Source organism: Fukomys damarensis, unplaced genomic scaffold (assembly GCF_012274545.1).
Source record: "Fukomys damarensis isolate Sample0158 unplaced genomic scaffold, DMR_v1.0_HiC HiC_scaffold_27, whole genome shotgun sequence".
NCBI lineage: Eukaryota > Metazoa > Chordata > Mammalia > Rodentia > Bathyergidae > Fukomys > Fukomys damarensis.
The window spans coordinates 35728828-35742310 of record NW_022900939.1 but is presented as its reverse complement, the minus strand read 5'-3'; the positions used below and the strand labels follow the sequence as shown (position 1 = coordinate 35742310).

The 13483-nt window shown below is 39.7% G+C and overlaps 1 protein-coding gene across 9 annotated transcripts in view; it reads right to left on the bottom strand.

The window, feature by feature from the left end:
- The window catches only part of Myo6 (myosin VI), a 139270-nt gene that overhangs the window by 4165 nt on the left and 121622 nt on the right, over positions 1-13483 (bottom strand). For 5 of the 9 annotated variants that reach the window (XM_010617825.3, XM_010617824.3, XM_010617827.3 and 2 more), the window contains exons 29-34: positions 13328-13374; positions 10898-10924; positions 10483-10512; positions 7752-7790; positions 4513-4616; positions 3294-3425 (exon numbers count right to left, since the gene is read on the bottom strand). In XM_010617825.3, coding sequence (XP_010616127.1) covers positions 3294-3425; positions 4513-4616; positions 7752-7790; positions 10483-10512; positions 10898-10924; positions 13328-13374 — 379 coding nt within the window. Of the gene's footprint in view, positions 1-3293; positions 3426-4512; positions 4617-7751; positions 7791-10482; positions 10513-10897; positions 10925-13327; positions 13463-13483 lie in introns of all 9 variants that reach the window. The other 4 variants (XM_019206594.2, XM_033756854.1, XM_010617829.3 and 1 more) reach the window with 4 other exon arrangements.

The window sequence follows — 13483 nt, the reverse complement described above, 5'->3', positions numbered from 1 at the left end:
CAGGTATCACTTTACGATTTTTTAAAAAGGCTAGTTTGATTCATGTTTTAGGAAACCATATCTGAGGCACATATGAGAAGGGCCAAAAAATAAAAATTATACTTAATTTGTCTCAGTAATACCCAAACAAAACCTTAACACAAGTGACTTAACAAACACAATACCTTTTTCAACTTTTTCATACACTCAGTCGATTTTAATTTGTTGAAATTTTCTAATTTTAAATGTATGCCCTTCTCTTTTAGGAAATGTAAAACTATTTCTAAAAGCATTACTTTAGGCAACTAAATACTATAAATTTTATTGAGTAATTTGCCATTGCCTCAAACATGAATTCTGAAAATCTCTGTCCTGCAGTAAATGAGAAGAGAGCTATTCCGGGGCTGCAGGACAGGTCCGGGTGCCCCCAGCACCGGGGTCCACTCCTCCTGGCCAAGGTTCTGTTCTCGTCATCAGTAACACCAGATTACACTTCCGTTAGCCCAACACGGTCATCTTACTTTATCAAAGAATGAATTCTAATTCTTCTACATATCAGATGACATAAAAGTTTCTTTTAAAGGGTGTTTAGCTGCCCCATTAGAGATCACCTAAGTACAGAATTTCCTAAACTTAGCAAGTAAGCATCTCAATCCCACTGCTTTTCTTTTTAGCTATGTTCCTGGATCAGACTGAATATTATATAAGAAAAAATACAAAGAAATCAAGGTTAAGTAATATACAGAAATTAAGATTGTATCTTGAAAATGACTCATCACCAAATTATCTCCAGGCTGGTTATATATGGGTAGTGTTGACATCAAATTCCTAAATTTATTCATACACCTCAGTGTGTGTTGTGACTCAGAAAATTTTCGTAATCCACTCTTTTGTTCCCCCTTACTAACTTATGAAAGGAAACAGTACTTGTACCAATTAGGTGAGCCACATACTATACACACCATTCTGGGCAAAATTAGACATAACAGGCATCAAAGACACTGGTTTAAAAATACATGGACTGTGGAGTACTACTCAGCCATAAAGAATGAGAAACTAGAGACATAGCTAAATGGATGCACATTGAGGCCACACTCTTAAGTAAACAAATATGACACACTTGAGTAAATACCGAATAGTTTCTCTGGTGTGAAAAACGAAAAGTGTAAATAAGGTTCAAATGATGTAACTGATAAGTGTGAAACAGGAAGAAAATGGCTAAAGGAGAAATGGGAAGGGAGGGGAAAGAAAAACAGGGAAAAGAAGAAATGTGAAAAAAAGAAAAAATGGAAACAAAGTCTTTGTAAATAAGGAAGGGTGAAGCGGGTGAAGGGAGGGCAGGGGTATGGGGAAAAACTAAGAACCGAGATACAACATGTAAAGGTACAAGATCCCTAAACTTAACGGTGCGGGGGCAACACATGGACTGGACTAGGGCCAGGGATTTGGCTCAGTGGTTCTGCACCTGCTTCTCAAGCATGAAGGTCCAAGTTCAATCCCCGGTACCAAAATAAAAAAAATTGTTTTAAAATACATGGACTGGGCCCAGGGAAGTGGCTGAGTGGCACTGTGCCTGCCTAGCAAGCAGGAGGCCCTGAGTTTGATTCCTGGTACAAAAAAAAAATATGTGTCTGCATGCCCAATACGCATGTCTATTGCTTTTAAGAAGTGTGACCACTCAGATGTATACATTTTTAAATTCAATACAATGAAAGTCTGTCGGGCTGAAGGTACTAATTATAACATATATGGCTAAAAAGACCATATTTAAAAAGAAGAGCTCACTGCTATTTTTTACAAAACAGAGGTAACTTATGGCAGAAGCGTAGTACACACACCATGGACAGGTGATGGAGCCATGCGGTCGGTCACCTTCAATACACAACAGAAAAAAATTAAACTGGAAGAAGAGGGCTGGCTGCAACGTGCTCTCCTGATTCCTCCTGAAAGTTACACTCTGCCTGAGGCCACCCTGGATCAACCACTGCCACCAACACCTTCCTCATTCAAAATAATAGTGCCTTCAATGCACTCTCTGTGGCAACTTAGAAACACAGGCATTTTACCAGTTCAACTCATTCAAATGTTGCTTTCAAGCCGGGCGTGGTATCACACGCATATAGTCAGCCCAGCACTAGAGGCTGAGGCAAGAGGATCACTATGAGTTCGAGGTCAGCCTGGGCTACACAGTGAGACCCTGTCTCAAAATAACCAAAACCAAAACCAAAACAAACAAACAAAAAAAACCCAAACAAATATTGCTTTAATTTACTTGGAACGTTGTGAGAAAAACAAAATATATCAAAAAGCTCCTTTTCTAAATGAACTTGGGTCCCACATTAGTAAACTATACTGGTCAAGTATTGAGAACACATCCCTTTAAAAAAAAAAAAGACCTCAAACCTGCTGTCTGTCACCTTGATGTTACCTGGATTTAAGCTAATAAATTATGACAGTATTAAAGTAACAAGTTGAACAAATAAAATTCCAATTATTGACTTAAAGATCATATATGACAGGTATTCTCAGTTAAGGTTGGAGCTTGTGCCACTTTTACTACATTCTATTTCCAATTTCAAGGACACACTTGGCCTTTTGCGAAACAAAATCCCAGTTAAAAAGTCAAATCATGGGCCAGGCAAAACTCTAGTCTGAACCCAGGTAACAGTTCACACACCCATATTTTCACACTATTAGAAAGTAATGTTCGAAGTGAACCTTTCTGAACAAAGGCCAAGAGGATAAATAGCCCAGGAAACAATTCCATTCCTCTTCCAGCTATAATCCTACTCTGGGTCTGGGAAGAATCAGAAGGCACATGTGCCTATATATGAAAAGGGACATATTCTAAAAATCTAGATGAAAATAAATTTAAAAAGGAAAAATTTAAACAATACCCTTTTGGCAAGTACAAAAATGCTCATTTGCATAAGTAAGACTCATTTCACATGTAAAGTTAAAAAAGCATAGTAATCTTTACATTTTCATATGTAATCCTGACGTGTGTGTGTGTGTGTGTGTGTGTGTGTGTAAGTAAACCACGTACTTACAGCAGTGCTACATAACCTCTTCAGTACAGACAAAAAAAAATTACAAAATTTATTTTAACAGGTAAATTCAATAAACCTTAATAAATATGACTTTAAAATGTGATACAAAAGACAGGCCATTGTGGTTCTCTATTGAGTTCAAGAGATTACAGTGTACAATGGAGATAATTTATATTGGATATTTTACCCAAATATCTTATGCATAGTTACATATATTTACATACATATACTTTGAAACATTCAAAAGCACAGATTTGTTTTTACCATAATCAGTAACAGACTTTGGAGCTCGTTGCTCTGTTTCAGTGTTTCTCTTCTTGTTCTTAGATTTCCAAGCATGATACACTTTTAGTCTCCTATGAAATTCTTCTCTGCAAGCTGCCAGGAGCTCAATATCTATTGATTACACAGAAAGACACATACAAAAAGGATTAATAGCCTAATCTATTCATCTAGCATAATTATTCTGTGGCACAGATACATATAAAGTTTTTTTAACTGAATATCAAGTTATTCATAACTGAAAATCAAGTTATTCATGAAGATGAGAACTTATAAAATTATCTTTTATATTTACAGAGCATTTTTTTCAAACATTATTATTATTGTATCATTTGTTCCACACAAGAACTCTGGACTAAACAAGTCTTTTAAACACAAAGACATTGAATCAGAAATGTTAACAATAGATTAAAAAGTCACTGTACCCAAATACAAGCCAGATCTCCTCTTTCTCTCCCCCACCTTCTCTTTGGTTTACAGTCAGGCAGATATACTCAGTGAGGAGGAAAAGGAACACAGGGAGAAACACTACTATTTATGATGCTTTCACTCCTAGTCAGCATCCTGAATTACGACACTGTGATTTGAACAAGAACGTAACTACATGGGACCTCCTGAGTACTGTTTTACACAACTGTTCTGCTGAAGAAAAATGGCTTTAAGAAGTTATTGCATTGCTATTACTCTAGACTCATAGGTCAGAAGATTCAGATAATACAGGTATTAAACTATCAGTAGTAGCTGGGGATTTAGCTCAGTTGTTCCGCCGCCAAGTGCACGGTCCGGAGTTCGATCCCTGGTACCACAAACAAAACAAAACACAACTATTAGTAGTAATATTAGAAGGGGCAGCCATAACTCAGGCCCAATCCATAGTCTGTATTAACTCCTCTTCTCTGACCTAGGTAAGAAATAAGCAAAATGCATTTAATTTAATAAGTATGTCTTTCCTTTGGCTTTGTGAATAAACTGTCTTCATATCAAGGAGACAAGTAAGAGGGCTTAATTAAGCCAATTTACATAGGCATGCTACTCCAACTTAGGTATTTACTTTATTACTTGTGGCTCAGCGGTGAGCTCAGTGCTGAGGTCTTTTCTGGCACGCGTGAAGCTCTGGGTTTAAGCCCCAGCACGGCACAGCTGAAAAGAAGAAGACAGAATCAGTATGACCCTTCATGTTCCACCCTCTCCGCACACTCACCACAAGAAGTGTTGATGGTGTCGCGCAGCTCTGCGTACTTCCATTTACTGAGATCGTACTTCTTGGTCCCGGCAGCTGCCTTGGTGGCTTGTACAGCAGGGCCTCTGCAATTATCAGACAGTTTTGCATAATGAAACTGGAAACATGAGTGAACGCTGACTAAAGAAGCAAGAAAGTGTAGGTAAGTTCCAGAACTGGAAATAATCACTAGAAAAGCCTAAGTTTTGAGAGATGAGATTACACATGGTACTAGGGCTGGGAGTGAAAAGCCCCGAGTTTCCCCAGCACCGCAAAAATAAAGTAAGCTGAAAGATGATCACATAAATTAAAATCTTCCAGTGTGCCAAATGATAAACACATTAGGGGTTTTTTGTTTGTTTTTTGTTTTTTTCTGGTACCAGGAATTGAACCAGGGCTTTGCGCTTGCCAAACAGGCTCTGCTGAGCTACATCTCAGGCCCTGAAACACAATAGGATTTCTATCAATAGTACCACAGGCTTCCCCCAGATTTGTTAAATATGAACATTTAAAGTTTAAAAATACCGTTGTGTGTGTGTGTGTGTGTGTGTGTGATACACACACACACACACACACTTCAAACTCGAGAGAAATCCTCCACAGATGAAAGGTCAGCGAGCAGCCCTCCACAGTGGGCCTCCCAGTCCCCACCTGCAGGGACACCGAGGGCCCCACTTCCTGACACTGTTGGCCCGGGATGCACTGTGGTGGGGCACGCTGCGACCGTGGCACCAGAGCCTGCAGGACAGGCCGCAGGGACACGCAGAAGAGTTCGATGAGCAGATAGACGCTCCTCCTGCTTAATGAGCCACAGTATGACCACCAGTGCACCATGGGAAGAGGCGATAGATCGCAAGGTTCATGAGCGTGATCACAAAGGGTCAACTGTTCCGAATCTCCCCACTCAGGAGGAACAACTAGATGAAGGAGGAGGAAGACAAAGATCTGCAGCACTCAACACAGTAGGCTCATCACAGCCGTGCTACTCAGGACATCAGGCTGGGCCTTTATGCACTCAGTTTGAGACCGTTCATCAGAAAATATGTCAACAATCTCTTTTCTGTAATAATGAACATTATTTTTCAGCAAGAGATTATACTTTGCACAAGACAGAAACTTAGGATCAAATCACAAGATTTTTAAGCTCAGTGAAACACATGAAAAGTTCAAGCACATCAGACTGCAAAAGAAGACGAGGCACAAATACTAAAATAACTAAATACTGCTCAAAACATTGCTTCTTGGGTAACACACAAGGAAAGTCTCCATCACCTACTACTTCAAAAACATTTTCTTCCTCTTAAAGAGAAATATACTACCTGAAAATAACCATATATTTTTCATGACTTTACATTTGAAAGATAGCATCAATCCTGACAAACCATCAAGATACAGATTACTTAATATGACTAATGTTACTGAAAAGCTAAATTTGGAGCTAGGTGTGGTAGGAGGCCGAGGCAGGAGAATCACAAAAGTCTAGACCAGCCCAGGCACTTTAGTCACTGTAAGTTCTGCCTCAAAACAGAGAAATTAAACAGGGCTTGGGTTACAGCTCAGTGCGAAGGCCCTGGTTCAAGCTCCAGAACTCTCTCTCACACACACAAACACAAACACACAAAGAAATTTGAAAATAATGTTACTGTTTTCCTGAAGTACTAGAAATTACTTTAAGTATTAAGCGTAAAATGAAGGAAATAAGAAATCTTTGTCTCATCAAAAGGCCTATGTGTGTGTCTTCATTTTAGAGGATAAAAAATAGCAAATTTCACACTGCATACAGTACTTCTGTTTGCTATCATAACTGTTAGTTACATACAAGACTGGCTAAACAGCAACATGTGGCCATTTAGTACTTCCTATGTTTATTGGCTTAAAAATCTGGTTTAGGTTTACTGCAGAATCTATACTTCTCCAAGCTCTGTGACTGGCAATTTTCCATGTAGCTTTTTATTCTTAATTGCTTTGCTCAAAAGAGCCAGCTGTGTGTCAGCAAGCTCTCTTTTCCCCTTAAGAGTAAGGCATGCTTCAATATTTATTCAAACATTCTTATTTTCTTTTCTATGTCTTCAACTGCCATTCAATCAACTGACCAAAAAAAGTTTTTTCTCTTTTGTTCCCCCATCTCTTCCATGAGTCTTTTCTGGAAGACAGCTTTTCATTATGGGTTTTGTTGTTGCTTTGTCTTTTTTTTTTTAAAGGGAAAGATGATTTACATAATGTACAGTTTTACAGATTGTTTGAATATATATTTAAAAGACACTGGGCTGGGGATTTGGCTCAGTGGTTCTGCTGCCTGCCTTGGAAGCATAAGGGCCTGAGTTTGATCCCCGGTACCAAAAAAAATAGAAAAAAAAAGATATTGAATCCAAAATCTCATTGCTTAAAATATCATTTTAATAGTGCTAGCTTTTCACTCACATTACTTCTAACAAAAATATACCTAGTAGAGCTGGGGATTATTTAGCTCAGTGGTACCACACCTGCTTCGCAAGTGCAAGGTTCTGAGTTCACCCTACTTCCCCCAAAAAAATACACCTGCTAAAAATACATTCAGCATCAGAAGCAGTACCCTCATCTCTGGAATTATTAAAATAGGAAAGTCAAGGTATAATTTACTGATTATTAAACTAGTTACATAGACAATCATGCAAATTAACAAAAGTTATAGCAAAATTGACTTGATTTTCCTTTAACGCTTTTAATTAACTTGTAGTAACTCTAAAACTGCTAATTAAGATTTTACTGATTTGACACCCATTTATAAAGGAAATGGACCAGATCCTGCCACAAGTTTTGGGAACTCAATTTACACTGGTGGTTTTAAGGAGGGCTGTGGGGCAGAGCCCTGGGCAGCCACACTCTTCCCTTTCTTCCGTCAACAAGGCCCAGCGCTTCTGTCAGGCAAGGGGAAGGGGCCCCTGCTGAGCAGGAGGAGCTGGTGCACCCAGGACAAGCAAGACAGAAGAGCCAGGAGGAAGCAACCCGGAAAAATGTCAAGAATATTCCCCACGGAGAGGCACCAATTTACAGGACGGGTGGAATGTTACTTTGTCTCTCTTTTTTACTGCAGGATGGTAGGAGGGAAGTGACATTTCCTGTACAAAATTTACGTGGAAAGAGTGGGCTATTCATATGACAGGTTCTAGTCCAAATAATCCAAACTGATTTTAAAATATGATTTTGAGGTGAACGTATTTCCCCCAATCCAATGCACTAACCTACACAAAAGTTCTGACATTTCTTTGGCCATTTGTTCCCTATAAGAAAAATGATTAACACACCAGTTATATACAAACCATGTCACATACATTACTTAAAACAAGAAGAGTATAATTAAAATTGCATGTTTTACTATATTAATTCATTAGGCATTCACAATTATTTCACTTTGTAAAAGCATATGAGACACCTTTCAACAAATCCATTAATAAAGTATGGCAAAACTTTTGTTTAAATACAATTAAAATTATTTGAATGCAACTCTATTTTTGCAGTAAAAACTTTCAGAGCAAATCTCATGAAAGCCACCCTGCCTCTGTTGTACTTTTTTATGAAAAGCATGGAAGTAACACATTCTAAACGCATAGCAGGAATCTGGCAGGATAATGATTCTGTACAAGAATTTCTACACCAGGGTTGCTCAGTGAATATTAATTGGGTGAGGCAGGGCAGCAGTAAAGCACGCCAATGTCTTACAGTGTCAGAGTTTAAATAAGAGTCTGATGTAGTCAAAGCTCTAAAATTCCAAATCAAGGCATGTCTTAAAAAGAAAATCAATTCAAGCACTTAAGTGAAAGATCTAAAGCATTTGAATCTTCCAAGGATTAAGTATTTTCCAAAAGCAAAATTTTATTTTTCTTTTATTACCCAGGGGAGTGTAACTTTTCTCAGTATTTGCTTAATTCTTTGAAATAGTAAACGAATTTCATTGTGTTCGTGGACATTTTAACTATCTATCTAGCCTTGGCTCTTTCCTTCCTAATTAATCATTTCTCCTTTGTTCTATTAATCGGACTCTGGTGACCTCATACCTTAACCTTCCAAATTAGTCAAAAATCACAAGGGCAGAAGGCAAGCGCAGCTGCTTTCCGGAAGCCTGCACAGGGCTGGCCGGATTAAGGAAGCAGCGGTCTCCTGTTCCTCCTTCCCTGAAACCAACACTGGTCTATCCAAGCCAGCAGAGTCAGAGAAAAAGAAATCTTTCCAAACTGACGAGAAAGAAGAGCAAACAAAAGACACACAGGACCGGGGATGCAGCTCAGTAGTGCCGCCACCTGCCTCACAAGCACAAGGACCCAAGATCGATCCCTGGTACCAAAAACAAAACAACAAAACAAAAACACACACAAATACCACGCAGTACAAACTGTCTTCTGAGCAGTACACTCTTCAATAAGTCTCTCTTGAAGGTGCTAGCTTCTCAGACTCTTCTAACTTTCAAATTCAGAGTGATCTGGAAAGCACTGTACTGCTATCATCGCCCTACCTTGTGTGTTCTCTTCCTCCTAAAGCCTCCTCCACTCATGTTCCCACAGCAGGTTTCCAGGGAGCCAGCTTTTCAGAGCCCTTTGCACCTGCTGTGCTGATGTGCAGCGACTCCTGTGTGCCCGGTCACCCCTGCCGATTCATCGTCCCGACTGACCCGTGTCAGCAGACCCGGCCTGCACCACACTACCCCTCATTCATGAGGCAGAAGGCCCCTGCATCTCTAGGTACTCTGCTCCCTCTGATTTTAGTCAACTGTATCCAAACACTCACAATTTTATATTAGACACTGTTGCCAGACTTAACTCAAGCTCAAAGCAGCAGTCCCAGTGGAGACAGGACAAACAATGCCCACTCACAGATACTTTGGAAAGTCTTGGTGCTGCTAAGGTCAGGCAGGATGTGGGCGTGTGCTCTAGGCCCTGCTGAGGTGTGAGTCAGGAATTCTAAATGTCCTGCAGAGGAAGAGCTGTCTCATAACCTATGTATCTTAGACACGTCTGCCAGGCATAGAAAGGCGAAACACACATATAAATACTTCACAGGTAAACAAAGCTTTACGTGCACTTTTAACACAGAATTTTTCTAGGATTGCAGATACTATGTAGTTGAGTGAAACATAAGGAAGAGTTGTTCCCAACTTCCTGGCATTTGAACGCCTAATGCGGCACGCCTGTACCAGTTTCATTTGCAGATATAGCACTCGTGGTGATTCCACGTATGAATAAAATATATCTGATTACCTGATTATGTCTTCTGCTCCAATTACTCACAAGCACTTTCATGTCAAAGTAAATTAGTATTTTATTATAAGTGATCCTTTTATTTCTCCTTTATGTGTGCTTTTGGAGAGAATTACTGTATTTACATAGTTTATATCATTTATAAAATATTTTTTATTCATACTGAAGTCTGGTAGTTGAGAACCATCACTATAAAGATTACACTGGTGTCCTTAAAGCTGTCAGATGTCAGATTTATACACACTGCAAAATATTTTATTCATGCAGAAGGTATATTTTATTTAAATTCCAAATGTTAACAGTATTCTATCTCTGCAGGAAGACTTATATTATAAAAGGTTAACTTCAGGTTATGTCTACTTTAGATAGCAGTAGAATTAATTATCATGTATACTAAAAACTAAGTATATTGCTTATTCTAATTTATTCTTCCACACCTGCTGCTATAAAGATGCATGAGAGAGTTAAAAACACATAAGACAAACCAGTAAAGTTTAAACAAAAACAGCACACTCACACACACACACACACACACACACACACACGTCATAAACTACTCTAAGTAGTGAACATTTTCCCTAGGAAATAAAAAATGAGTTAATTTATTCTCTCTTTTTTTTTTAAAGGAAATAACCTAAAATTTACTGCAAGAAAGAAACTACTTCTTCCTCTGAAGTACTCACAACCTATTTTTTTTTTAATGTAAAGGGAGATGACATACGGTGTCATTTGGGGTCTTGTTCCATCATTTCTGTGGAAAGAATATATTTCAGTTAATATCATGACCAATACTAAACTGTAAAAATCTCAACTGTGTAAATTTGTGGTGTGGTAATTAATTTACTGATTTAAAAATTTCAATCATCTTTAATCCACATAAAATCATTCCAAATTTCAGTATATTTTTAAATTTTCATTACAATTATTATAAAGGAATAAATTAAAGATGTTCAATAAAAATTAAAGAGCAAATACATCTAAACTGGAAATTTCATATACTGTGCGATTCATTCTTAAAAGAATGTGGGTATTACTTTATAATTTCAGGCAATTTTCAATCATCACTTTGCAGCAAGGATCATATTGATTAAGATTATATTTTACACTATATTACATATGCGGAAAACAATTCTTACTTAGAAGTTACGGGATAGGAAACCGAGCTGAAAAAGTAAACTTGCAGATTTTTACTGAAGCAGAATCCATCACACATATTAATACACACATAGCCCTAGGACAACCTCTCAGGCTATCATCTTAACAGGTGTCCTTAAAGAATATCTTTCCTAAGTATGTCATGGAAAGAATTCAGTGTTAACAGGTGGAAAATAAATATTCAACAACATTTTTTTACAGCCCACAGAATAAGACAAAACTAGCAAACATGGAATATTTGTACATCCTCATAATGAAATGCTCATGCTCGTAGTATGGCGTATAAAATAACCAGAGAAGGGAAGGAGCTCAGGAGGGCCCAGGACTGGAGAGGAGGGCTGGCAGGGAGGCCATGAGAGGGATGTGGAGGAAAGAACATGATCCCTGGAGCATCACACAGGAGAACTGTGACTCACTCTGCCTTTCCAGCAGCAGTGGCTTGGATACCTCATTACTGCATGACGCTCCTGCAGCCTAATTATTCTGCATAGGTGAAGCATCGGTAAGTTGATACTTGTATAGGTCCTCAGGGTCACCCTCCCTCTGGGTCCAATCACCCTGGAACAGGGCACCTTCCTGCAGACAACCAGTGACTTGTCCACAGCGTGTGGAACAGCACCAGATGTGAGCTCACTGTTTCAACCACACACGTGTACACTGGGCAATGCAGACCAGTGATGACTCGTGAACACGACCCTAGACAAAACAGCAGCCAGCCCGGCATGGTGGCGCACGCCTGTAATCCCAGCACTTGGGAGGCTGAGGAAGGAGGATCGCTGTGAGTTCAAGACCAACTTGGGCTACATAGTTCAGGGCCAGCCTGAACTACAATGCAAGACCCTGTCTCAAAAAACAACAACAACAAAAACCAACAAAACAGTCCTCCCAAGCGTGCCTGGGCACTGGGCAGTGACATACAAAAGCACCAGCAGCCATCTTGGCAAACACGGGGAAGGACAGAAGGACAGCAGGGCCCAAAAGTTTAACAACGAGATACTAGTGAAGAGCCCAAACACTGGACTCAAACTCAAGAGTGAACAGCTAACAGCTATAATACCGTCTCTGTCTGCACAGCCTGCTCTGCTCACTTACAGCGTGACACTCAGCTATAACCCAGAGATTCTCCAGGAGTTACTCACTAGAAAAATGTGCAGAGGCAATTTAGCCAACAACTTTTCTTCCCCATCTACGTTCTCACTTAAATAAAATTAACAATTTCAATTGCAGCTGCCTTACAATTTGAACCCAGGGGTTTGGGGTTTTTTTTGTTGTTGTTGTTGTTGATGTTCTTTTAAGATGAAAATAGTTCCTCTAGTGGTTGTGATTTAACAATGTTGTGGGAGTTGTTTTTGTTTGTTTCCAGTTTCTTGAGACAGGGTCTCACTATGCAGGGTCAGGCTGACCTTGAATTCACTATGCAGCCCAGGCTGGCCTTGAACGTGAAGCTATTCTCCTGCCTCAGCCTCCCTAATGTTGGGATTATAGACATCCACCACCACCATGCCTGGGCTTTTGTTATAAACTATATTCTAAGGTTACACATTTTTACGTGTTTCTCAGTATGTACACAGCACACATGCAGAAGAACTAGTCTTGCTTTCTTTTTACAAATAACAAATCAAAATAGGTGAACACAGTGGCACACACTTATAATCCCAGCACTCTGGGAGGCTGAGACAGGAAGATCACAAATTCAAGCCCAGCCTGGACAACTTAATGACTTAGGGAAACCTTGTCTCAAAATTTTAAAAAAAGTTTAAAGGGCTTGGGATGTAGCTTAATGCAAAGGCTCAGTTCAGTCTGCAGTACTGCCCGCCACTGCCAAAAATCAAAGTAACTGTTTTTATACTCTAAATCTTTAACATGAAAAATATTAAAACTTGTCCTATAACTTTGTACAAAATATTAAGAAATCCCATGGTCTTCCTGCTCCCCTCTAGTGTTTAGAGATAATTCAGAAATGCTTATGACTAATCTGCCATGTAGAAAAGGAAATCCACTCACAGCGGGGATAAATTTTTCCTCATTTCAAGTGTTCAGGATATGAAACGTTAAACAGGATCCTCACCTCAAATATATTAAACTGCATTCATTTCTGTCTGTGTTAAGTAAGTAGTACTGTACCTAGAAACCTGCCGTCTACCCAGTACACCTACGCTTCCGCCAGTTTCAGAGTCCAAGTTAAAATATTTTCTTAACAGAGGAATCAGCTTGTTTTACCTTTCAAGAATGTAACGATTTCATGAAAAATCACTCCTTTGTTCTTTTGGGTCTCAAAACAGATACAAACAATGTTGAAATGAATTTACCTCCAATCTGCGAGGGGCTGAGGACAAGACTCCTCTCCCCACCCTTGACGGAGGTGAAGGGGTGGAGGGGGCACCCGCAGCCCGCAGCCCGCAGCCCGGTACCTGCGCAGCGCCAGGTCGCCCTGCGCCTCATCGCTGATCAGCTCCGCCTCGCTCCGGGCGATGCGCAGGGCCAGCTCCCGGTCCCGGCGCTCCTGCTCCAGCACAGCCTGCTGCTGCGACTCCTCCTCCCGCTGCCTGGCCAGCTGCTCCTCCACT